The sequence below is a fragment of the Pelobates fuscus genome, chromosome 2, assembly GCF_036172605.1.
Source record: "Pelobates fuscus isolate aPelFus1 chromosome 2, aPelFus1.pri, whole genome shotgun sequence".
Classification (NCBI taxonomy): Eukaryota; Metazoa; Chordata; class Amphibia; order Anura; family Pelobatidae; genus Pelobates; species Pelobates fuscus.
The window spans coordinates 444,850,078-444,877,111 of NC_086318.1; the positions used below are offsets into that span (position 1 = coordinate 444,850,078).

The 27,034-nt window shown below is 44.6% G+C and overlaps 1 protein-coding gene across 8 annotated transcripts in view; it reads left to right on the plus strand.

Annotated features, from left to right (window-relative positions):
- Positions 1-931: 931 nt before the first annotated feature.
- VEGFA (vascular endothelial growth factor A) overlaps positions 932-27,034 on the plus strand; it is a 62,641-nt gene continuing 36,538 nt past the window's right edge. For 7 of the 8 annotated variants that reach the window (XM_063444143.1, XM_063444142.1, XM_063444136.1 and 4 more), the window contains exons 1-3: positions 932-1,383; positions 17,850-17,895; positions 26,330-26,526. In XM_063444143.1, the coding sequence (XP_063300213.1) occupies positions 1,303-1,383; positions 17,850-17,895; positions 26,330-26,526 (324 nt within the window). In that variant the 5' untranslated portion in view covers positions 932-1,302. The remainder of the gene's footprint in view (positions 1,384-17,849; positions 17,896-26,329; positions 26,527-27,034) is intronic. The other variant, XM_063444141.1, reaches the window with a different exon arrangement.

A 27,034-nucleotide genomic window follows, 5' to 3' on the forward strand; every position in this document is an offset into this window, starting at 1 on the left:
CATGCTCGGCAGTCGCCATTATCTGGCAATAGTATGTTTCTCGTAGAGACTCTCTGGCGCATGTTCGACAATCGCCATTATCTGGCAATAGTATGGTTCTCATAGAGACTCTCTGGCGCATGTTCGGCAATCACCATTATCTGGCAATAGTATGTTTCTCGTAGAGACTCTCTGGCGCATGCTCGGCAGTCGCCATTATCTGGCAATAGTATGTTTCTCGTAGAGACTCTCTGGCGCATGCTCGGCAGTCGCCATTATCTGGCAATAGTATGTTTCTCGTAGAGACTCTCTGGCGCATGCTCGGCAATCGCCATTATCTGGCAATAGTATGTTTCTCGTAGAGACTCTCTGGCGCATGCTCGGCAATCGCCATTATCTGGCAATAGTATGCGGCAAGCTGATTTAGGGGTTTGGAGTGTTCCATTGGCTGTCTAAATAAATTGTGTCCATTAACACGTTCACCCAGAGAAAATTAACTTTGCTGAAAAATACTAAATGTGCAAAATAAGGATTAGATTTCCAGCAACATTTTCTTTAAAATCCTAGACACGCAGAGACCAGGCAGGTTTTGGGGGGGCTGCATTAGTGGGTGCGCCGGAGGTAGCCAGGCGGCGGTTTATGGCATGGGGTCAGGGGCGACGGTTTGCCAGAATTTGCCTCCAGTTCTCTATTACATGACCGTGGGAGTTTTATTGTTTTCTTTGCATTATTATTTAATGAATTCTCCAGCTTTATGTTGCATTTCTCTGTAGATACAGATGTCCCCCTTGGATACTAGTGATATGGTATATGGGGCATGCAATATTTCATGTCATATCGCATGCTATGAAGAGAAACAGTGTATCAGCCTTTATAGCTCATGCTGGGGGCGGGGTAAAGCGGTGGGAGGAAAGGGGTTTGGTTTACAGTGAAAGAAAAAAGCAATTGAGGCTGTGAAGCAGAGACACAGAGAGGAGCTCAGCACTGCAATCAGTCTGCACTCACTGCATTACAAGGCACTCACACTAGCTGAGTGAACTCACATTGCTCTGGATTGTGGCTGTGGATGTGGTTTGAAGGGCTCTGTCTTCTCCTGGATTCTGGATCCCAACATGGATTGAAAAAGTTCTGCAGCTAAACTTTGTCTGTGGATCTGTTACAGTTTGCTGCCTCCCTGCTGCCCTGGGGGGTTGGATTGGGGGCTTTATTTATTATGGAGTTTGCCTGACCCCAGCCCATTGGGGAGATCCACACATTAAAGGAGTCACACGGGGATTGGGGGCTCTCACTAGCTTTTCAGGGATATTGCTTGGACCTCTGCGGATGTTACTGGGAAACATGAACTTTCTGCTCGCTTGGATCCACTGGGGCTTGGCCGTTCTGCTGTCTCTCAGTACTGTGCAGGTAAGTGGCCAGGCTGTGTCCCATGGAGGGTCTCACTCAGTGAAGGTGACAGAGGTTGATGTCCCACTCAGTGAGTGTGGCTGAGGTTAATGTCCCCATTGGGGTCCCACTCAGTGAGTGTGGCTGAGGTTAATGTCCCCATTGGGGTCCCACTCAGTGAGTGTGGCTGAGGTTAATGTCCCCATTGGGGGTCCCACTCAGTGAGAGTGGCTGAGGTTAATTGGGGTCCCACTCAGTGAGAGTGGCTGAGGTTAATGTCCCCATTGGGGGTCCCACTCAGTGAGAGTGGCTGTGGTTAATGTCCCCATTGGGGGTCCCATTCAGTGAGTGTGGCTGAGGTTGATGTCCCCATTGGGGTCCCACTCAGTGAGTGTGGCTGAGGTTAATGTCCCCATTGGGGGTCCCATTCAGTGAGTGTGGCTGAGGTTAATGTCCCCATTGGGGTCCCACTCAGTGAGTGTGGCTGAGGTTAATGTCCCCATTGGGGGTCCCATTCAGTGAGTGTGGCTGAGGTTGATGTCCCCATTGGGGTCCCACTCAGTGAGTGTGGCTGAGGTTAATGTCCCCATTGGGGGTCCCATTCAGTGAGTGTGGCTGAGGTTGATGTCCCCATTGGGGTCCCACTCAGTGAGTGTGGCTGAGGTTGATGTCCCCATTGGGGGTCCCATTCAGTGAGTGTGGCTGAGGTTAATGTCCCCATTGGGGGCTGAGGTTGATGTCCTTATAGAGGGTCCCACTCAGTGAAGATGTGCTATGGTTGATATCCTTGGGGGTTTCACTCAGTAAGTGTGGCTGGGATTGATGTCCCATTGGGGGTTTCACTCAGTAAGTGTGGCTGGGATTGATGTCCCATTGGGGGTTTCACTCAGTAAGTGTGGCTGGGATTGATGTCCCATTGGGGGTTTCACTCAGTAAGTGTGGCTGGGATTGATGTCCCATTGGGGGTGTGATGGGGACTGGTTTATTATTTGTCTAAGTGCAAGAGGATCCCAAGTAAGCTGGTTCCTGGATCCCCTGGAAGTGTCTGTGTGGGTTAGAATAGGCTGAGTGATGTACCTAGCCGGTGACAGCATTATTCAGAGGATGAGATGTGTTAAAGTTAGGAGTTCTGGAGCTGTGTAGAATGGGAGATTTACTAAGATTTCACAACCTGTTCATTTAGTGTGTCTGCCCCCAGCTCCATGTATAGGGTTCCAGATCTGCACTGGGGGGTATATTATTACCCTAATTACCCCAACCTGCTGTTCTGTCTGTTAGTTTTGCTCCTATAAAATAGATTTATTATTAGAAATTCAGTTTTATTTTTTAACTCACTTTCTATTCTAATTGTGTCATTTTTCTCCTTGGGAAGGAGGGATTTTCTTTAACACCTTGTTGCTCTCCGCTCTGACATCAATAGACATTAGAAGTGCTTCTTTATTTATTTACAAAGCGCCAACCTAGGCTGCAGCGCACGGGTTCTGTTGATGGGGGGGTAGGAGGAACCTGAAATCCCTTATGACAGGGGTCATTTAAACTGCCTTTAATTATCCCAGGTCATTTCTAAAAAAAAATTTCACTCCCGGCCTCCTCCAAAGACAAAGGACAAACAGCTGGGAATATCTGTGTTTGCAGGTTTACAGGGGATTAAACCAACTAATGAGTCTACACCAGAGAGAGAGAGAGAATATATTGTGACTTTTCGTTCCATTTAACCCTTTAATCGCCTGTCCCACGCAGGGCGCATGTGAAGGACGCTTAGATCAGACTATTTCTCCTCTGATATTCTTAGACAATGACACTCGGTAAAGCGAGGGAATACTTCCCAGGAAGGCGATGGATCACGGAAAGTCGAGACGTAACTGCGTTGGCTTTTGAATACCCTACAACACAGCCGACTGCTGTGAAATGACAGTTTCTGTGTATTCCTTGTATCAGCATTATTTAGCTCTCCCTCCTATCCAGCAAAATCCTCCAAAGTGACAGGCGACCAGTAACACGTGTCTCAAACTTCTGGTCATTTTTCTGTCTTTGGCTAAGTCCAGTCCCAACCTGATGGCTTTTCCGACATTGCTCCAGAGCGATGAAACCCTTCTTTCTATCGGTCAGAGAGAAACGTGCGCGTTAGATCTTACACCAAAATCCCTTAAAGCTCCTATTGCCTGCCGGCTGGCCAACTTGGGACAATGCAATATTGTAGGATATGAAAAAATGAACTGACACAAGCAAACACCCTAAACTCATTCCGTCTGCTGATCTTTTTCAAAACTTTAGCTGGATAATATCAAAGGTGGGGAACGTAAAATGTGTTTCATATTCTGCTCTGATTTGCAACTGAAGACCTGATCTTCCAGCTTCGACCGACGTAAGGCGGGAAGGACAGAGAAATATATTAATGCCAGAAAACTTAGTGAAGCAGTTTGAACACGCTAGCCGTCTACTCTGACAGATCCTCCCATTTTAACACTGGTTGGTGGAACTGACACCGGGTTAACCATTTCTCGGGTACTGTACATGCGAAAACTCACGCACGCCGCCAGCAGGGACAGACACAGTATATATCGTGTATATATATTATTGTGTGTGTGTGTGTATGTATGTATGTATGTGTGTGTGTATGTATGTGTGTGTGTGTGTGTGTGTATATATATATCATTAGGTGCCGTGTGTGTGTGTGTATATATATTATTGTGTGTGTGTGTATGTATGTGTGTGTGTGTGTGTGTGTATATATATATATATATATCATTAGGTGCCGTGTGTGTGTGTGTGTATATATATTATTGTGTGTGTGTATGTATGTATGTGTGTGTGTGTGTGTGTGTGTGTGTATATATATATATATATATATATATATATATATTATTAGGTGCCGTGTGTGTGTGTGTATATATATATATTTATTTATTTATAATATCAGGTGCCGTATATATCATATATAATATTTGGTGCTGTATATATAATATTGGGTGCTATATATATCATAATGTTAGGTGCCATATATAATATTAAGTGCTGTATATCATATATAATATTAGGTGCTGTATATATATAATATTAGGTTCTTTATATATCATATATAATACTGGGTGCTGTATATATAATACTGGGTGTTGTGTGTGTGTGTGTGTGTGTGTGTGTGTATATATAATACTAAGTGCTGTATTTATTATATAATATCAGGTTCTTTATATATAATACTGGGTGCTGTGTATATTATATAATATTAGGTGCTGTATATATTATATAATATTAGGTGCTGTATATATAATACTGGGTGCCGTATATATCCTATATAATATTGGGTGCCGTATATATCCTATATAATATCGGGTGCCGTATATATCATAAATGGAAAGGGTGCAGGTTGTTTCTTTTCTTCAAAAGAAATCTAATTCCGCTGAAAATAATCAGTCTTATCCCTCCGGTGCTACGATGAATAAAATTGGTGCAGCACATGTTCTATCCAGGTATCTCGGTAAGTGTGTTGTCATTTTTTACTTGTTTCTGGAGATCATTCAGTAGATTAATCATTGAAACCGGCTCTAATTCCAGCATTTCGAGGAGCCGGCATTGGCCACGCTGGGTGTAACTTCCTTAGATACAGAGCTAGAACAAGTGAACGAGGAGAGGTGTGTGACCAGACTGCAGATTGATCACTCTCCTTCTGAGGGTTACTTGGTGCCTTTTTTTCCTTCTTTTTCCCTGGCTCCCCTTTTCATGACGCAGATCAGTAGGCAGGGCTTTTTCAAAAATCCTCCTGGCTCGCACGTACACTTTTTTCCCAAATGTAAACCAGCCTTGAGACTGACTAAAGGCCTTTCAATCTTTTTCATGTGACTGGCTCAATCTTCTTTCTTCTTTTTCTTTTTGCCCCTCCTCTGCACATTTCCATTTTCTAGATTTTTGCAGGCCTTCCGTTACACGGACGCCATCCTTTTCAATGGCCGAGACTTGCTTTCTCCTTGCTGTAGGCCGAGCGAGCTCTGCCGGCCCCAGTCCTGCTGCTTTCTGAGCCTGGCCAGACTCGTTGACTCAAGGGCCCTCGTACACTCAGCCCGATTTTTCCCAAGTGAACTTAATTGTCATTGTAGCCATTTACTGTGACAAAAACTGCCACTAATTACGACACAAAAAGGAAGAAAAAAATGTGGGAGGCCGGCAAAACAGATTAAATATACTTAACTCTTTCGTTTCCGTACCTGGTTACAAAGTAAAGTCTTGCAGAAAGGAAAAAAAAAAGTATAAAAAAAATAAACCTATTTTACATATCCAGGAAAAATTGCACAGTTTTACCATTCTGAATAACAATTTACCAGTCAGGTATAAAATGTTAAGAATCTAATCTTCCGGGAATAGAATTCTGCTTCTGTTTGCTGCTATAAAGGGGTTAATTGTGAGCTTTATGAATACTCATTGACACAGTGCTGTCCACATTGTTACTGTGCTTTTATAATCTCCTTTTCCTTTTTGGCGTTTTTATTATAAAACACAGCCAGTCCCAGCAGATTACAATACTCTTTATAATAACTACATAAACGGACCAAATAAAGGCTAGTCTGGGTCAGTAATTTTATTATGGGGACACCTCTGTCTCCCTATGCCTCTCTTTTTTTTGTGTCTGTATGTCACTAGTTCTGTCTGTCTCTTCTGCTCTTTGCGTATGTGTGTAGCTCTCTCTATATCTGTCTTTGTGACTGTCTGTATGGCTGTCTTTGTGTCTCTCACTCTGTATCTGTCTCTGTGACTGTCTTTGTGTGTGTTACTCTACCTGTCTCTGACTGTCTTTGTGTGTCTCTCTGTGTCTGTCTCTGTGACTGTCTTTGTGTGTGTTACTCTACCTGTCTCTCTGACTGTCTTTGTGTGTCTCTCTGTGTCTGTCTCTGTGACTGTCTTTGTGTGTCTCTCTGTGTCTGTCTCTGTGACTGTCTTTGTGTGTCTCTCTGTGTCTGTCTCTGTGACTGTCTTTGTGTGTTTCTTTCTGTAGCTGTGGCTGTCTTTGTCTTTCTCTCTCTGTATCTCTATCTCTCTCTATGTCTGAGTGTTTTCACCTAAAAGTGTGAATTGCGAGGAAATCAAAATAAGGGAATTTAACATTTTAAGCCAAAATTCTCAAATTATACACATTTTCCATGTCAATGCTGTCTTGCAATTTGCTATTGTGGCCTAAAATGTCAAATCCACTTTGAATGCCTAATAATAAGCCTGTCATTAAGTGCCTGTGTCTGTCTCTGTGTGTCGGTCCCCGTGTCTGTCTCTGTGTGTCCCTGTTTCTGTCTCGGTGTGTCGGTCCCGTGTCTCTGTGTGTCCCTGTGTTGGTCTCTGTGTGTCCCTATGTCTGTCTCTGTGTGTCTCTGTGTCTGTCTCTGTGTGTCCCTATGTCTGTCTCTGTGTGTCCCTGTGTTGGTCTGTGTCTGTCTCTGTGTCTGTCTCTGTGTGTCCCAGTGTTGGTCTGTGTCTGTCTCTGTGTGTCCCTATGTCTGTCTCTGTGTGTCCCTATGTCTGTCTCTGTGTGTCCCTGTGTTGGTCTGTGTCTGTCTCTGTGTGTCCCTGTGTGTGTGTCTCTGTGTTACTCTGTGTGTGTCTCTGTGTCCCTGTGTTGGCCTCTGTGTGTCCCTATGTCTGTCTGTGTGTCCCTGTGTTGGTCTGTGTGTGTGTTGGTCTCTGTGTGTCCCTATGTCTGTCTGTGTGTCCCTGTGTCTGCCTGGCCTTGTCTCCTGCTTGTGTTTGGTGTCAGTGAAGGGGTATGGCCGAGGGAGGAGAAGGCAGGCCAATAAAAGGAAGAGGGAGCTATTTTGTAAGGTGGAGATATTTAATGCAGAGGGGGAGGGCATCTGAAAGCATATTGAACATGTCTGGCTGACCTTCACAAGGTCATGTTTCTCTCTCTCTCTAACCTGTTATATTTCCTGTAAATGGACTGCTGAAAGTCACATGTCTGACAGAGGGTTAACCCTTTTACTGCCAGTGGTGAAAGCAGAATGTGTTGCGTTTTGACGTGCGTTTTCTTATCCTTTGACCTCAGAGAAGTGTCTAAGTTTACCACCCACCACAGTGTGCATGCATCCAACTTGTATTCCCGTGTGTTTGGTTAAAGAATAATAAAAGTGAAAATCAATATCTGACAGTTATATTTTACTGCGCCGAGATTGATCCCATCATCCCCTGAAGGCTGAGGATTGTGTGTGTGGTTGCATGACCCAGGTGCGGGGATCCAGGCCTGGTTTTTTTAAATCACTACTTTTTCCAGTAGAAAATCTGGAGTCGAAGTGCCGTGTGTGTGTGAACAGGCTGATCTCTTTGAAAAGTTTAATAAAATGTTTGAGAATTGTTGCAGTTAATTTTCCGTTCTGTCTGAGGAGTGTTTTCTGCATGTCATGCGTGTGATATGTGTTTTCATGGTATTGAATGGCTGAAGGGGTTAATGCTGCAGTTCAGATCAGGGTACAGAACAATGAGACACGTTGAGCACAGTGAATCGGCAGCTGCTGATCGGCATATAAAGAATATAAGTAAAGCTAGCAGGAAAAATGTTTAACTGATTGAGATTGGCGACCGTCGGGACCAGAGACAGATACGGTGTTAAAGAGATGTTATGATCCATATCGTCACTCCAGTGTCTCTTACATCAGTGCGGACCACAATCTGTGGCCTCAGTTCTGTACTTCTAATACCATAATTATGTCATACGTGTGACAGTGATTCAATATTCCTGCCAGCATAGCGGTGCTATACATGTGGAAGACACAGCGTGATGTTATAAAGCCACCAATTAAAGACAGAGCAGGCAAGGTGGACGGGTTTTGCTGCTGGCCTTCTAATAACCAGACGTGTATTGGGGTGCCCCCCCCTCTCCGTGTATTTTATATGAAGTGCGTGTTGTGGGATGCATAGAAAGTACTATCTATGATTTGCGCTGACATGTTTCATGTAAATGTCCCTTGGAAATAAAATGTATAGTATTCCGGTGAAGCCCCGCATTCCTGGTGGGTGTGCCCATGTTATGCGTGGAGCCAGGAGAAAACTGGACGGTACGCCCAGAATTGATTAAAACACTGACTACACGTTTTAGAAGTTAATGCAGCTTGCTTTCCCTATCTCATTAGCTCTGCTGGTGTGTTTGATGCTGTGAATATACTTTGTATTTATTTCCCTGCCAACACTGTGCATACCAGCAAAGAAGAGGTACCTTCTCTGTAGCATATTCCCCCCTGTTTGATAATCAGATTCACGTGTAATTGTGTGAGCTGGGTGGCTGTGTTGTGTGAGCTCGATGCCGTGGATAATGTTTGCATTGTTACTAAGTGTTTCAGCCCACAGAGCTCAAAGATTCATCCACTGAAGGGTCAAGTGGCCAATTAGTTTTCCTGACCGGTCAGTTCTCGGCTTGGTGTGAAAGTTCTTAACTCCTTAACCCTATAAGTGCCTTCTTTCTCACTTACCTGGCTTCAGAAATTAAACTGACGTTCCAGTAAAGCTTTGTCAGCCAAACTAAGCAAGGGAAAAGGTCACTGCGCATAGCTGGGTAGTGCCACAGACAGGACTTGTCATTCTCTGAGCCTGCCAAAGGGGCTGAATGTCCCCGCTGAGAATGGTTGGCACAAAACGAAAGAACAAGACGGGCAAATCCTTTCTCTGGGGTCTTTAAGTTCCCTATTGGAGGTCTGTGTGGACACAGGTGCGGAATCCCAAGCTGACGATTTCCAGCACAGGTGGCGACCAGTAAATCCAGGAGTGGGTTTCACGCTCCGTCAATATGGGCCCTCCATCCTATACATGTCACTCGCTCCCCAATAACACAACTGAAGTCATTATAAAAATGATGCATCATATGTTAAGGGGGGGGGGGGGAGGGATTCCACCAGTTGTCATTTTTCCAGAGATTCTTTGTGTGTTTTTTTTAACACAAGTGATTTCATTGCGTAACCACAATCCTGTGTCATTATTTCTAGATACAAGTTAAGGATGATCGCATCTATTTCTCTCTCTTTGTGATCAATATTAGTAACATTCCCATCTCCAAACCCTCCCGAAAACATCTTCTTATTTTTCCAGGAAGCAAATTGGCTAATTTGTTTTTTTATTTATTTAATCTGATCGTGTATTACATCTGATTACACTGTATGTCAAAAAGTGGAAGGAAAAATGTTTTTGGAGAATAATTTTGTGTAGTCACTTATAGCAGCTCTGGCAGTGCAGGGGTTAAACATACCGTCTGCACATTGTCTTTGTTTGCCTCCCCTCGTCCCGTCTCCTGCTGGGAATAATTCACACGGATATAAAAAAAATTCCACAAATCGTAAAGTTGGTTGGTGGGGTAGCAGGTATTCTAGGGAAATACCAGCAGGATAATTATACCCTATAGTTCATTACACTCATCGTTTCTTCCTTTTTAAAGCAGTTATTTTTAATGTATTCATATTTTTTATTTTGGCTTGCTTTCTTTGTTCCCCCGGTATCTCACTGATTATATTACTCCATTGCCACTTGCCCTTATTTATATTTAGTATCTTTTCTTTCTTGTGATCTCAATGTCTGGGGGCGGCCATTTTGTTCTCTGCCGTGATGTCTGCTGTTTGTATTGGCCGATACTGATTTCACTGATGGATTGTGGGTAAATGTGATTGGTAACTGAACAGAACCTTGCTTTAAGCTCCGCCCTGTGCCAGGTTTTGTCCCTGTGCCAGGTTTTGTCCCTGTGATTCTGGGTTTCCTGATACATTGTATGAAAACCAGATTCAGACACCGGGAGCGAAAGAGAAGGAGATTATGCAATTGGCCTATCTCATTATTTTCTCGTTTTTTTTTTAGGCCATATCTTGATTGGTCACAATTGCTTGTAACAAGTTTTGGGATTGGATGCCATATCTGCGTATATATAAAAACTGTGATAAACTTATAGACTTCAGGGTGAAGGTATTGACAAAATGGCTGCAAATCTTTGCTTCAGAGCGCCATTTCTTCAGGGATAAATTATAATGGAAAATAATCTAATAATCAAATCTTTCACGGGCAACTCCCATGGTGCTTTACCAGCCTTAAGATTATTTCTTTTTATTTTCTAAACAAATTATTAGCCGTGTTCTCCCAAAATCTGCCTAGTTTGAGGTCACGATGGCTGCTTTCCATGCAAAAAAAAAAAAAAATGCAGAATTTCAAAACAAATAGTTCTAAGAATGGTGAGGGCCACGTTTGCCCTGTGCATCACACCTTTCCAAATGAGATCATTTTTGTGTATATTTTGCAGATGCTTGCCTTTTCCCTGTACTTTGCAGATACATTATAGATGTTACGTTTATGATTTGGACCACGCCAGCTTCCATAATACTGAGCGCAATCGATCTGTCCTGTCGCTGGCCAGCTGTCATAAAATGATAAAAAGTTCTCCGGTTAATTTAATTGATCATGTGCATCCAAGGGCTCTGAAAGGTGACCGCGTCCTGCGGCCAGCACATTTCTATTTTAGGGATTTATTTTAAGGTTGGCGCATGTAACTCCCTGTGCGGGCACAGCTCTGGCTGGTACAATTGGCATGGTCTTTAGATGTATTCTGTTTAACACTTTCTAGGAAATATGGTGCGATTTAAAAAACGTTCCCTTATTTACAAAAACACTGACATTTGACCATATTCCATTTAGTTTTTTAGTAGGTACACAGTTCCCAAATAAACTAAAGCACTGATATAGCGCTGCAGAAATGACCTATGATATATACCAAGCCAAACATGAGCCTGTAAAGAAATATTTAATTTACAATAAACCGCTGTATAAGCGATGTATTGATTATAGTGTGGGCAATTATTAAGCCGAACATGCCTTGTTGTCATGGTAACCGCAGCAGTCTGCCTTGTGAGACAGCGTGCTAAAAACACGTCTGGATGGGCCTTCTAGCAGTATGGAGTAATGTTTGGGAGTCGGCCTCTGTTCTGGGAGACGGCCATTTTATTCCTCCCACATACAAAAAATTCTGCCAATTCGGCACACTTGCTGTATGTACGTTTAACTCTTTGGGATCCTGGCAGTTGTGTAACCCAATTCGTTATCCCTTGGCTTGGAGTGGGCTGGAAGCGAGGAGCTGTTGCAATGTTGCTTACACATACATGTCTATACAGTAATGTTTGACTCAGTTACGCAATGTCCCCGAGCGTTCGCTCTCGGCCTGGCCGGTCCTCTTGTTTTTCTGCTACTATTGGGTCTTAGACTTTGGCCCTAGCAGAGCCAACTGTGATACAGGTCTGTGTAACCACCCCGGGCCAGTGTTTGGCCTCCTGCACTCTACAGCCATGTTTACATTCCTGCTAACGGCCTTGTGTGGAATTGGCGTCCCCTGCTGCGCGGCGATGTACCTGTCCGGCCACTGTGTCCATATTGCAGAACACATCTATGAAATTAATTATAATGTGACGTGTTTCTGATCTGCAATATATATTCACTGATGGGCTTATTTACTAAACCGTTTACTTAATATAAGCAAAAGAACCAAGCTGGGGCGTGGGGGGAGATCTGTCTTTAGCACAGAAAGGGTTAACTCTGCAATGCCTGCAAGGTAAATATATTGGAGAAAGAATAAACAGGCGTTATTAGATAAGCAATAAAGCAAACCATGTGTCTATACACAGCCCATCACTTGGCAAAGTAACCAGCTGTTGTGTGCTTTTAATTAGCGCATGCAACACCCCCCACACACGTCACGGACCTATTTTATCTTACAATTTATTGTGTTTATTTTAAACAAAAAATCCCCATCAGCACATAGCTTGCGATATAATTGGGGGTTCGCTCACAGCAATATTTTATTCCTTGGCTACATAATAAGATTTTCTGAAATTGTCACATTTTCCCGTGTCATTTCGCTCCGCCGTTTTCCTGCTGCTTTGGAGTTTAAGGTATGAGCAGAAATTCAGGAATCGATTTGAACTTGGGTAATGTTAGTTAAATAGCAGCTAGCGAACACAGCCTGTTATTTGCTGGTTTGTTCCACAAATCTTTAACAAAGACTGGCAGTGTTTCCCTTCCTGATTATTGAAGGGGTTTATCAAATATTTAAAAAAGGAACAAGGTCGGCCGTTGGCCTCTGTACCTCTGTGCCTCCCACTCCTCTGTCCCTCTGATGTTCTTTTTAAAATCTATATATATTATGTTGGGTTTGCTGATGGGATCTTAAAGGGACATTCTAACCACCATTAGCACTTCACAGTTTGCTGTACAGCTTATTGTAGTGGTTATGGTGTAGTCAGCCTCGTTTTAGTGTCAGACCATTGAGCAGTGAAGACCAGTGCCTGCCATTGTTTTCCAAATTACTTTTGGTTGATCTTGGGGGCAGTTGAGGGGCCAGGTTCTGTTTTAGGTCAAACCCCAGTTCTTAACTGTTTCAGCTCTGGATCGCTTAGAGCAGGGGTCCTCAAACTCCGGCCCCCCAGATTTTGCTGAACTACAACTCCCATGATTCTCTGACTATCTATATAATTCAAAGAATCATGGGAGTTGTAGTTCAGCAACATCTGGAGGGCCACAGTTTGGGGACCCCTGTCTTAGAGGGAACACAACAAAACGATGCAGGTTTTATTTTTAAAGCAGCCATTTTTCCTTTTTTCCCTTTCCTAATGATTATACTGCTCCCATTGGCACTGTATATTTATGATCTCAACATCTGTGCGCGGCCATTTTGTTCTCCTCTGCTGTTTGCATTTTATTGGATTGATGTTACTGATGGATTGTGGGTAAATGTCACAGAATCTTGATTTACGCTCCTCCCATTGTCACGTTTTGTTTGCTACATATAAGGAAAATCGATACATTTACGTATTTTATGTAAATGAGTGCTCAGGCATAAAATAAAGAGATATTGATCGATTAGATAAGGTTCCTTTTTGGTGACAAACGGCTGTACTTTAAACGAATCCCTCTTTGTCCCTCCGTTTCTCCTTGATTTTATTTTCTAAACTCACCTTAGTTTAATAGTTATATATAATGGGCGGAGCCTAATCACAGTTCCATTTCAGCTTCCAAGGTATTTTTACCCATAATCCATCAGTGAGACGAATCCACAGAAGGCAGACTGCTGGCATCATGCACAGAGGAGAACAAAATGGCGGCACCCAGATATTACAGGAGGAAAGCATAACCATTTTGGGCCCAAATCCCTCTGTCTCTCTTTGCTATCCTAAGGCCCTCTTTTCCAGGAGCGTTGGTGTGTCTTAATATATAACAGAGCTCCACAGTAATAATACTCCCAGTAATGTGTCTGAGTGTATAACAGAGCTCCACAGTAATAATACTCCCAGTAATGTGTCTGTATAACAGAGCTCCACAGCAATAATACTCCCAGTAATGTGTCTGAGTATATAACAGAGCACCACACCAATAATACTCCCAGTAATGTGTCTGAGTGTATCACAGAGCTCCACAGCAATAATACTCCCAGTAATGTGTCTGAGTGTATAACAGAGCTCCACAGTAATAATACTCCCAGTAATGTGACTGAGTGTATAACAGAGCTCCACAGCAATAATACTCCCAGTAATGTGTCTGAGTGTATAACAGAGCTCCACAGCAATATTACTCCCAGTAATGTGTCTGAGTGTATAACAGAGCTCCACAGCAATAATACTCCCAGTAATGTGTCTGAGTGTATAACAGAGCTCCACAGCAATAATACTCCCAGTAATGTGTCTCAGTGTATAACAGAGCTCCACAGCAATAATACTCCCAGTAATGTGTCTGAGTGCATAACAGAGCTCCACAGCAATAATACTCCCAGTAATGGGGCTGAGTGTATAACAGAGCTCCACAGCAATAATACTCCCAGTAATGGGGCTGAGTGTATAACAGAGCTCCACAGCAATAATACTCCCAGTAATGTGTCTGCGTGTATAACAGGGCTCCACAGCAATAATATTCCCAGTAATGGGGCTGAGTGTATAACAGAGCCCCACAGAGCTCCACAGCAATAATACTCCCAGTAATGTGTTATAATAGAGCTCCACAGTATTAATACTCCCAGTAATGTGTCTGAGTGTATAACAGAGCTCCACAGTAATACTACTCCCAGTAATGTGTCTGAGTGTATAACAGAGCCCACAGCAATAATACTCCCAGTAATGTGTCTGCGTGTATAACAGGGCTCCACAGCAATAATATTCCCAGTAATGGGGCTGAGTGTATAACAGAGCTCCGCAGCAATAATACTCCCAGTAATGTGTCTGCGTGTATAACAGAGCTCCGCAGCAATAATACTCCCAGTAATGTGTCTGAGTGTATAACAGAGCTCCACAGCAATAATACTCCCAGTAATGTGTTATAATAGAGCTCCACAGTATTAATACTCCCAGTAATGTGTCTGAGTGTATAACAGAGCTCCACAGCAATAATACTCCCAGTAATGTGTCTGAGTGTATAACAGACCTCCACAGCAATAATACTCCCAGTAATGTGTCTGAGTGTATAACAGAGCTCCACAGCAATAATACTCCCAGTAATGTGTCTGTATAACAGAGCTCCACAGCAATAATACTCCCAGTAATGTGTCTGAGTGTATAACAGAGCTCCACAGTAATAATACTCCCAGTAATGTGTCTGAGTGTATAACAGAGCTCCACAGCAATAATACTCCCAGTAATGTGTCTGAGTGTATAACAGAGCTCCACAGCAATAATACTCCCAGTAATGTGCCTGAGTGTATAACAGAGCTCCACAGCAATAATACTCCCAGTAATGTGTCTGAGTGTATAACAGAGGTCCACAGAAATAATACTCCCAGTAATGTCTCTGAGTGTATAACAGAGCTCCACAGCAATAATACTCCCAGTAATGTGCCTGAGTGTATAACAGAGCTCCACAGCAATAATACTCCCAGTAATGTGCCTGAGTGTATAACAGAGCTCCACAGCAATAACACTCCCAGTAATGTGCCTGAGTGTATAACAGAGCTCCACAGCAATAATACTCCCAGTAATGTGTCTAAAGTATAGCTGGGATTCAGTAGGTTTGACAACTGTGCACCTTCCATGGCAATATTGTTTTATGGCACAAACCTATCCTGTGGTGCTGTACAACGGGGATATAAAAACACATTCCTGATAAATGGATGGAAGTAATGGGTGAGGGAGCGTCGCCCTAAACGTGAGACATGGATCGTTTAGCTCAGGCATAGCTCCTCGCGAGGCGGTGACATCACTGACGCCAAACAGGAGCCGGGAAGGCAGATTCTAATAGCCATAAGTATTCCCAATAGGGGTTTTAAATGGGAAATATTGCTTGTATTGCCCTGCAGGAAGTTGTTCAAGATTTATTACTCTTGTATTTGCAATCTTGTTTCCTTTTTTACTCCAATATTATGTTGTAAGATCCTGTGTGCATGTATTCTGCACTGTGAGTGCAGTTAGATCCCCTACATTAGATATAAACCCAGCGCTGTCTGAGCCTGTCCTGATAACGTCAGATCCCCTACATTAGATATAAACCCAGCGCTGTCTGAGCCTGTCCTGATAACGTGTAGTCAGATCCCCTACATTAGATATAAACCCAGCGCTGTCTGAGCCTGTCCTGATAACATCAGATCCCCTACATTAGATATAAACCCAGCGCTGTCTGAGCCTGTCCTGATAACGTGTAGTCAGATCCCCTACATTAGATATAAACCCAGCGCTGTCTGAGCCTGTCCTGATAACGTGTAGTCAGATCCCCTACATTAGATATAAACCCAGCACTGTCTGAGCCTGTCCTGATAACGTGCAGTCAGATTCCCTACATTAGATATAAACCCAGCGCTGTCTGAGCCTGTCCTGATAACGTGCAGTCATTACATTATATATAAACCCAGCGCTGTCTGAGCCTGTCCTGCTAACGTGCAGTCAGATTCCCTATATTAGATATAAACCCAGCGCTGTCTGAGCCTGTCCTGATAACGTGCAGTCAGATCCCCTACATTGGATATAAACCCAGCGCTGTCTGAGCCTGTCCTGATAACGTGCAGTCATTACATTATATATAAACCCAGCGCTGTCTGAGCCTGTCCTGCTAACGTGCAGTCAGATTCCCTACATTAGATATAAACCCAGCGCTGTCTGAGCCTGTCCTGATAACGTGCAGTCAGATCCCCTACATTGGATATAAACCCAGCGCTGTCTGAGCCTGTCCTGATAACGTGCAGTCAGATCCCCTACAATGTATATAAACCCAGCGCTGTCTGAGCCTGTCCTGATAACGTGCAGTCATTACATTCGATATACACCCAGCACTATATTAGCCTGTCCTGATTATGCATGGTCATTACATTCGATATATACCCAGCACTGTCCGAGCCTGTCCTGATATTGTGAAGACTGTTGGCTGTAGATATTTATTAAACTTTGCTTTTAGTATGTAAGTATATCTGTGCCGGCTCAGTTTGTTTTGTGTTTCCCTTTGGCACAGTTGAATAGAGGACGGATGGACAGTCAGACTGGCACCTTCAGAGAGCATTAGGTCAATTGTGAAACCAGCAGAGAAACAGGATACAAATAACACAGTAGAATACGCAGCCGCGGCACAGCGCGGTGACTGCAGCAGAGACATGCCAACAAGCTATGCTGGCTTTGTCTCATCTCCAGATATGCATCACTATTGCCCCGAGTTCTTTATGTAGACCCCACAAACACACCCCTTACCTCTATCTCATGATGTGATCCCCCCAATAAAATGCATCTGTTGCTATCATTATTCATGTGATCATTTCCCTGCAGGCCAAAAAATAAAGCATTGTAATAGTATTGGGGAGTTATTGATCAGCCCCCCACTAGCCGTGTTCTATTAGAGGTACCCCATCTCTCATTACGGATGGGGTGTAATGGAGCTATACATAAATCCTGTATTTTGTGTTTATTCTTAGAGTGGTTTTACATACAGTGATACTCCTTGTCTGGATTTAAAAGTTCATTTTTTTAGTTTCCTTTTTCATAAAGATAACGTGCATCTGTTGTTTTGTAATATTTGTACTGGTTTAGGGAAAATAGATATGGGGTGTGTTGCCTTACTTATTAGTGCTTTTTGACGTCCACTTGGGGTGAGCATTGCATTATGTGAAACTGGTTCAGCGATAGAAGATGCAGGTTTGACTTAATACACAAAACAGAAGTTGCAACAGATTGATTTAGGGCCTAAATAGAAGGTGTTGTAATGGTTGGACAGTGACGGTGGTCATACCGATGTATGTTTTGATACATGGGGGTCCTTGCTATGAATGTTCTGATACACGGGGGTCCTCGCAATGTGTGCTCTGACATGTGGATGGGGCCTTACAATTTGTCCTAGCAATGTTCTGATACATGAGGGTCCTTGCGATGTATGTTCTGATACATGGGGGTCCTTGCTATGAATGTTCTGATACACCGGGGTCCTCGCAATGTGTGCTCTGACATGTGGAGGGGCCTTGCAATTTGTCCTAGCAATGTTCTGATACGTGGGGGTCCTAGTGACATTCTGATGTTTTCCTCTGTTTCTTTGTTTAGTTGTCACGGACGGCTCCCACACCAGGAGACGCTAAGCCCACAGAAGGTAAGCAGAGACCCTTTGTTGTTATTTTGTTCTGTTGGACTCACTGCTTTGTGTTTTAAATGTCTGGGTGTTTCAGCAGGCCGACTGCAGGAACGAGTCTGTGGTGGTGGAGAGAGGCAGGTCAGCAAGGCGATAACCATTCTAGACCATAATGTAGCATGGCTTAGTAAAGATTGTAGTGGAATTCTAGCAGAGCAGGATTAATTATAGACTAGGGCCCAGTGGTCAGACAAGGGCCCCAGAAACCATGAATTTGCTTGGCTTTGCCATCACTATGTGAAGAATAATGGGGGGGCAAACCTTGGTCCTTGGTCCTGGTGGGATCTTAATTCCAGGCTACGGAAGGGAACGGCATGGTGCTTCACTTTGACCTTTTTCTGCCTGGCCTGGAATGTTATACCCATAAACACCATGGATCAACATGAAGAGTGACAAGTGACCAGGTTTTAATGCTATAGACTGCCACCACCTACTGGTTGCCATCCTACCCTCTGTTAATGTAAAATGCCCCTATCCGCTGCCCCATCCAGGTTATGGGAGGAAGACAGAACTTTGGCTGGTGTTAGTTACTCAGCAATTTGTCCGGAATAAGAACATGAACACTTCAGCAAATCAGGTCGTACTCCTTGTAGACCTTATCTGCCTTTTCTGCTGACATTCAGACACTCCACAAGCCTCTAGGTGAGAGCTTGCATGGAATGAGAAATCTGCTTCAAGCCATGACAGCGTGCTGAGATTACTCACAGGAGGCCTTGTCACGGGGTGTATCCCATTAATCAGGACTCCTTAAACGGCACCTCTGCTGTATGCCTGGCACGGTCTGCACTGCCTGCTCTATTTGCACTTCATTTTTTGAGTGCAGTTTCCTGGCATACAGAGAGTTAATGGATGATTTATATATCACAATTTTGATACAAGCCAATTGATTGCACACTGAGCTGTACAAAGGGCTGGGGTGTATTGGGGAGAGAAATTTGTTGTGCTTATTAATCATTGCAGAATAAATTATGATTATTTATATAACACCGACATATTATGCAGCGCTGTACAATAGGCAAGGCAAGCAATTCATTCCAATAAAGCACGTTTGACATACGGGAGCAGTAGGTTAAGATGGTCCTGTCCAAATGAGCTTGCAGTCTAAAAGCTGTGCCATCATTCCATTTCTGAGCCTTTTAGTGAAGAGAATGGGATTTTTATTTAGGATTCGGAGCGGCTGATAAATGCTGCAGACATTGTCATTTCATTCAATGGCTGGTAGGGACTCTACATGGGGTCAGATCCCGAGATTACTATCGGGGTGCTGCAGTGTTCAGCCAAGTCCTGGTGCCGGCACAGTACGCCTTGCAGCTTCACATTGTGCTCAGAATATTCCTCATTATTCTGCAGCCTGCGGGTGGCTACAGATTACTCAGACTGTTTATTTTAAGCTCCTGAAACGTGGGGAGCGTGCAGCAGAGGAGAAAGAAGGAGGAAGCCGTGCAGTAGCCCCTCCTCAGCCTTATTGTCACAATCACGACTGTTTCTCCCCCCCTTACGTCAGCACTGGGCTATCAAATCATTCAAGGTTTTAACACTTTCAGTTCAGTGAATTCTGCAAACAATTCTCTTCAATCTGCTGTGTCAGGCCTTCAAACCTGGGGGTATACAGAGACTGGCTGTGTACGTCTGTCCGAGCATACTGTGAGTTGGTAGCCATGCTGTGGTGACCCTGTATAAGGAGAACGGATCTGTCTCCTGGCGGGCAGATCATTTTCCATGATGTAAGCAGTTTCTGTTATCAGACCGTTATCAACACGTGCGCCACCATAACTGCAAACACAGGCTGGATTTATCGCTGCAGCTGTAACACTCCACATGCCTAATTCAGCCTTTTCCATTTTCACACAAAACAAATTCCACTCTGGTATTTCAGGGTTATCACCTTCTAACGAGGGTTAATGTGAGCCTTTGTGTTATCTATATTAGTCTATAGCCGTGTGTTTTGTAACGTGCGCACACCATACTGACGCTGGCTGCCATTTCTCAAAAACTGCTAAATAAAAAATACTACAAGTAAAACCACAACAAAATGAAAAATGTGTAGTCTATTATTTCCTCCCTCTATATTGGGTAGTGTGAGCCTCCATCTTAACTTTCATTTATTTATTTTGTATCTCTCCTGAGGCTTCTGTTGGTAACTGCTTATATTGTGTCATTTCTATTTGTGTCTCTATTTTCACATCATACATTTGCAAACTAAGATGTTTCTTTCTTACTTACTAAAATCTGGTACGTTTAACAGTCCTTATGTGTTTCCCAGCCGTGTATCAACATGTGCAGATGCTATCGCTATAGCCGTCATTTGCATCTCTGTTCATCTTTATTGTTACATTCTTATATACACTGCCCTTCTCTGTCACTCACACGTATTATACCCCGACACTTCCTGTCACTCACACGTATTATACCCCGACACTTCCTGTCACTCACACGTATTATACCCCGACACTTCCTGTCACTCACACGTATTATACCCCGACACTTCCTGTCACTCACACGTATTATACCCCGACACTTCCTGTCACTCACACGTATTATACCCCGACACTTCCTGTCACTCACACGTATTATACCCCGACACTTCCTGTCACTCACACGTATTATACCCCGACACTTCCTGTCACTCACACGTATTATACCCCGACACTTCCTGTCACTCACACGTATTATACCCCGACACTTCCTGTCACTCACACGTATTATACCCCGACACTTCCTGTCACTCACACGTATTATACCCCGACACTTCCTGTCACTCACACGTATTATACCCCGACACTTCCTGTCACTCACACGTATTATACCCCGACACTTCCTGTCACTCACACGTATTATACCCCGACACTTCCTGTCACTCACACGTATTATACCCCGATACTTCCTGTCACTCACACATATTATACCCCGACACTTCCTGTCACTCACACATATTATACCCCGACACTTCCTGTCACTCACACGTATTATACCCCGACACTTCCTGTCACTCACACGTATTATACCCTGACCATGCTGTCACTCACACATGTGAAGGACAGAGAAATGGCTTCTAATATATGTGTGTGTAGGTTTGGAAGTTTTGGCAGCGAGCTGAGAATATGATCTCTCTGTTTTGTTTTTCCAGTGCTGGGACAAGTTTGTGAAACCCATGAGGGAAAAACATAGAGCTGTTTACAAGGATAGATTCACGGATAAAGAAACCATGTTTACACCTTCATTTATTATATCTTAACACTACAGCCATCATTTATGCCAAACTGATCACACTATACAGGGAACCAGCCAAACCGATCACACTATACAGGGAACCTGCCAAACCGATCACACTATACAGGGAACCTGCCAAACCGATCACACTATACAGGGAGCCAGCCAAACCGATCACACTATACAGGGAACCAGCCAAACCGATCACACTATACAGGGAGCCAGCCAAACTCTGTCACACTATACAGGGAGCCAGCCAAACCGATCACACTATACAGGGAACCAGCCAAACCGATCACACTATACAGGGAGCCAGCCAAACTCTGTCACACTATACAGGGAGCCAGCCAAACCGATCACACTATACAGGGAGCCAGCCAAACCGATCACACTATACAGGGAACCAGCCAAACCGATCACACTATACAGGGAGCCAGCCAAACTCTGTCACACTATACAGGGAGCCAGCCAAACTCTGTCACACTATACAGGAAACCAGCCAAACCGATCACACTATACAGCGAGCCAGCCAAACTCTGTCACACTATACAGGGAGCCAGCCAAACCGATCACACTATACAGGGAGCCAGCCAAACTGATCACACTATACAGGGAGCCAGCCAAACCGATCACACTATACAGGGAACCAGCCAAACCGATCACACTATACAGGGAACCAGCCAAACCGATCACACTATACAGGGAACCAGCCAAACCGATCACACTATAGAGGGAGCCAGCCAAACCGATCACACTATACAGGGAGACAGCCAAACTCTGTCACACTATACAGGGAACCAGCCAAACCGATCACACTATACAGGGAACCAGCCAAACCGATCACACTATACAGGGAGCCAGCCAAACTCTGTCACACTATACAGGGAACCAGCCAAACCGATCACACTATACAGGGAACCAGCCAAACCGATCACACTATAGAGGGAGCCAGCCAAACCGATCACACTATACAGGGAACCAGCCAAACCGATCACACTATACAGGGAACCAGCCAAACCGATCACACTATACAGGGAACCAGCCAAACCGATCACACTATACAGGGAACCAGCCAAACCGATCACACTATACAGGGAGCCAGCCAAACTCTGTCACACTATACAGGGAACCAGCCAAACCGATCACACTATACAGGGAACCAGCCAAACCGATCACACTATAGAGGGAACCAGCCAAACCGATCACACTATAGAGGGAGCCAGCCAAACCGATCACACTATACAGGGAACCAGCCAAACCGATCACACTATACAGGGAACCAGCCAAACCGATCACACTATACAGGGAACCAGCCAAACCGATCACACTATACAGGGAACCAGCCAAACCGATCACACTATACAGGGAACCAGCCAAACCGATCACACTATACAGGGAACCAGCCAAACCGATCACACTATACAGGGAGCCAGCCAAACTCTGTCACACTATACAGGGAACCAGCCAAACCGATCACACTATACAGGGAGCCAGCCAAACCGATCACACTATAGAGGGAACCAGCCAAACCGATCACACTATAGAGGGAGCCAGCCAAACCGATCACACTATACAGGGAACCAGCCAAACCGATCACACTATACAGGGAACCAGCCAAACCGATCACACTATACAGGGAACCAGCCAAACCGATCACACTATACAGGGAACCAGCCAAACCGATCACACTATACAGGGAGCCAGCCAAACTCTGTCACACTATACAGGGAACCAGCCAAACCGATCACACTATACAGGGAACCAGCCAAACCGATCACACTATAGAGGGAGCCAGCCAAACCGATCACACTATAGAGGGAGCCAGCCAAACCGATCACACTATAGAGGGAGCCAGCCAAACCGATCACACTATAGAGGGAGCCAGCCAAACCGATCACACTATAGAGGGAGCCAGCCAAACCGATCACACTATACAGGGAGCCAGCCAAATCTTTTACACTATAGGGGTATCTGGCAAAATCTATCATACTATAGAGGGAGCTAGCCAAACTCTGTCACTGTAAAGCGGGAGCAGTGTGGCACCTGTCACTGTATAGAGGGCGCGGTGTGGCACCTGTCACTGTATAGAGGGTTCAGTGTGGCACCTGTCACTGTATAGAGGGCGCAGTCTGGCACCTGTCACTGTATAGAGGGTTCAGTGTGGCACCTGTCACTGTATAGACGGTGCAGTCTGGCACCTGTCACTGTATAGAGGGTTCAGTGTGGCACCTGTCACTGTATAGAGGGTTCAGTGTGGCACCTGCCACTGTATAGAGGGAGCAGTGTGGCACCTGTCACTGTATAGAGGGTTCAGTGTGGCACCTGTCACTGTATAGAGGGCGCAGTCTGGCACCTGTCACTGTATAGAGGGCGCAGTGTGGCACCTGTCACTGTATAGAGGGTTCAGTGTGGCACCTGCCACTGTATAGAGGGAGCAGTGTGGCACCTGTCACTGTATAGAGGGTTCGGTGTGGCACCTGTCACTGTATAGAGGGCGCAGTGTGGCACCTGTCTCTGTACAGAGGGTTCAGTGTGGCACCTGTCACTGCATAGAGGGTGCAGTCTGGCACCTGTCACTGTATAGAGGACGCAGTGTGGCACCTGTCACTGTATAGAGGGTGCAGTCTGGCACCTGTCACTGTATAGAGGGTTCAGTGTGGCACCTGTCACTGTATAGAGGGTTCAGTGTGGCACCTGCCACTGTATAGAGGGTTCAGTCTGGCACCTGTCACTGTATAGAGGGTTCAGTGTGGCACCTGTCACTGTATAGAGGGTTCAGTGTGGCACCTGTCACTGCATAGAGGGTGCAGTCTGGCACCTGTCTCTGTATAGAGGGCGCAGTGTGGCACCTGCCACTGTATAGAGGGAGCAGTCTGGCACCTGTCACTGTATAGAGGGTTCAGTGTGGCACCTGTCACTGTATAGAGGGTTCAGTGTGGCACCTGTCACTGCATAGAGGGTGCAGTCTGGCACCTGTCTCTGTATAGAGGGCGCAGTGTGGCACCTGTCACTGTATAGAGGGTTCAGTGTGGCACCTGCCACTGTATAGAGGGTGCAGTCTGGCACCTGTCACGGTATAGAGGGTTCAGTGTGGCACCTGTCACTGTATAGAGGGAGCAGTCTGACACCTGTCACTGTATAGAGGGTGCAGTGTGGCACCTGTCAGTGTATAGAGGGAGCAGTCTGGCACATGTCACTGTATAGAGGGCGCAGTGTGGCACCTGTCACTGTATAGAGGGCGCAGTGTGGCACCTGTCACTGTATAGAGGGTGCAGTCTGGCACCTGTCACTGTATAGAGGGTGCAGTCTGGCACCTGTCACTGTATAGAGGGTGCAGTGTGGCACCTGTCACTGTATAGAGGGCGCAGTGTGGCACCTGTCACTGTATAGAGGGCGCAGTCTGGCACCTGTCACTGTATAGAGGGTGCAGTCTGGCACCTGTCACTGTATAGAGGGTGCAGTCTGGCACCTGTCACTGTATAGAGGGCGCAGTGTGGCACCTGTCACTGTATAGAGGGTGCAGTGTGGCACCTGTCACTGTATAGAGGGTGCAGTCTGGCACCTGTCACTGTATAGAGGGAGTAGGTTTGACCATTATAAGATGCTGCTGTAACAGTAGTTCATTGTCATTGGCATATAAATGCCCTAATCCGTGCTGTAATTGAGCGAGAGGTGGGTTACTAAGAATACTGGTAAGTATTATAAGGCAGAGAAACATGGCGTAGAAGTATGCCATAGAAACTTCCCTGAAGCAGGTGACGCTGTGAATAGGCTGGATAAAGCACATTGCAGTAAAATCCAGCAAGCCTGGGGTAATGGCAGCCGGCAGAGTTGTGAATTTCAGTTTAATGCAATGATTTATGCTCAGGATGAGAACCAGGCCTCACTAATAACATAGTTTGGGGTGGGCCATTGGGAGAGGGGGATGGGCAGCACTCCAGCTGCTCCTCTGGTGGTCTCGTGTGTGCGACCACTCTTGGCAGTGAGGGAAGTGGAGGGGCGAGGGGGGGTTGCTTCCCAGTGTGAAGTTATTTGAGGACTCCTGTGTGTGAGAATCTGCAGCCGATTAATTGGGAACACATAGGTTACACAGCATTCTGTAAGTGCACAGCGTTTTAAGGGTTACTTGGATTAACCCTGTCCATGCCAGGGCACACAGCAGCTAATATGACAGTATGAGCCAATGGAACAATAATAATCCACAAAAATAAGGAAGATGTGAGAATTCAAAATCGCTAAACCGGAAACGTTAAGCTTTCAGTTTGGCTGCTGTGACAATAAATTGTAATTCTCACTTTATTGAGTAACCCATCTCGAATTGTCCATCTGTGCATTACCAGCAAACAATGCTTTTCCTTGACAAACAGGGTGAACAGTAGCAGATCAATTCGTTTCGCAACAAGTGGTCATCTTTGGTAAAGAAGACTGTGGTTTCTAAAATGGGGGGAGGCAGTTATCATTCTGGGGGCTGGGTCCACCCAACAGCTGTATGGGTCCGGGTCCGTGTCAGAGAAGCCAGGGGCATTTTAAAGGGATCTGACTGCTAATTCACACGGCAAGTGGAACAATCCTCCTAGGATGCTGTAACTGCTAGGGAATTTGTGTTGCTAATCCAGACGCCATGTGTCTGAAATCACGTTGACTATGAGTCTTTGTCCACTTGTTGAGAAATGCCTATCTAATTAGCTCCCTGATGCATTGCAGGGGATCCCACACCATGTTCATAAAGCGGATTTTATTCTGGGAATCGTGGCTATTTTCTTACTAAAGGGAGATATTTAGATCAATGGCAGCTTTATAGATAGATTTGCCAATTAGCGTAATTAGCTTGCCCTAAACCGTTGCCTTGTTTTTTAGTTTCTCTTCCGTAGTGTATTTTGTCATCACGTCTATTGTCAATGTGCGTCAACCAATCTTATTCTGCTCCTCATTCCATCCGTGATGGATGTCTCACTGCTTGCATGCCGAGTGTCTCTTTTTATACAGAACTGTCAACTTATTTATAATCCATTATGCATTCTGAAGCAACAATGGACTTTTAAAAATGTAAACTTATGTTTTGTTGCATAAACCACCATTAGATCCGCTATATTTTCAGTAAAATGTTATTTTTTAAAGTGTTTAGGTGTGCTTCTCCTCCGCTGGGCATTGTATTAAAGTTCTGTTCTGTTCTCTCTGAGTGCAGTGGTCCCATTTATGAAGGTGTTCCAGCAAAGTATCTGTCAGGTGCGAGAGACCATGGTGGATATATATCAGGAGTATCCAGATGAAGTGGAATACATATTCAAACCATCCTGCGTGCTCCTGAAGAGGTGTTCGGGCTGCTGCAATGATGAAACACTGGAGTGTGTTCCAGCAGAGACCTACAACACCACCATGCAGGTAAAAGGACCCCGTGTATCCCACGCAAACCCACATGGCTCAACATATATTACAACCACACTATGCTGGTAGATAGTAGAGAGCTGAGACTCACTGCATTTTCCATTACGGTTTTGAAATCAGTCAACGTGGACATTGTTCAGGTCTATGGTCCTGTCTTCCCCCAAACCAGTGATTGTATTGTGCAACAGCCTCCAGTGGCAAGTGTTTACACAACCATTTATATATTTTCTAATAAATTCTGGTTTGAAAAACAAGATTAGACCGTCTTTCTTAATTAATTTATTTTTGTGAAGAAACGCTCTAGTACCCCAAAGAAGTTTGTTTGATTGTCTATGAGAAGCATCCTCCCCCATGGATTAGATTGGGCTAGAAATTGTCAGTATTGATGATCTGTTGAGGGTGAAGCAGAACTGCGACATGAAGGTGTTCTCGGCGCTGGATTACATGTTAATAATAAATAAAAATTAACAACATGGGGCTTTAAATCTAAAATGAAAAATAATCT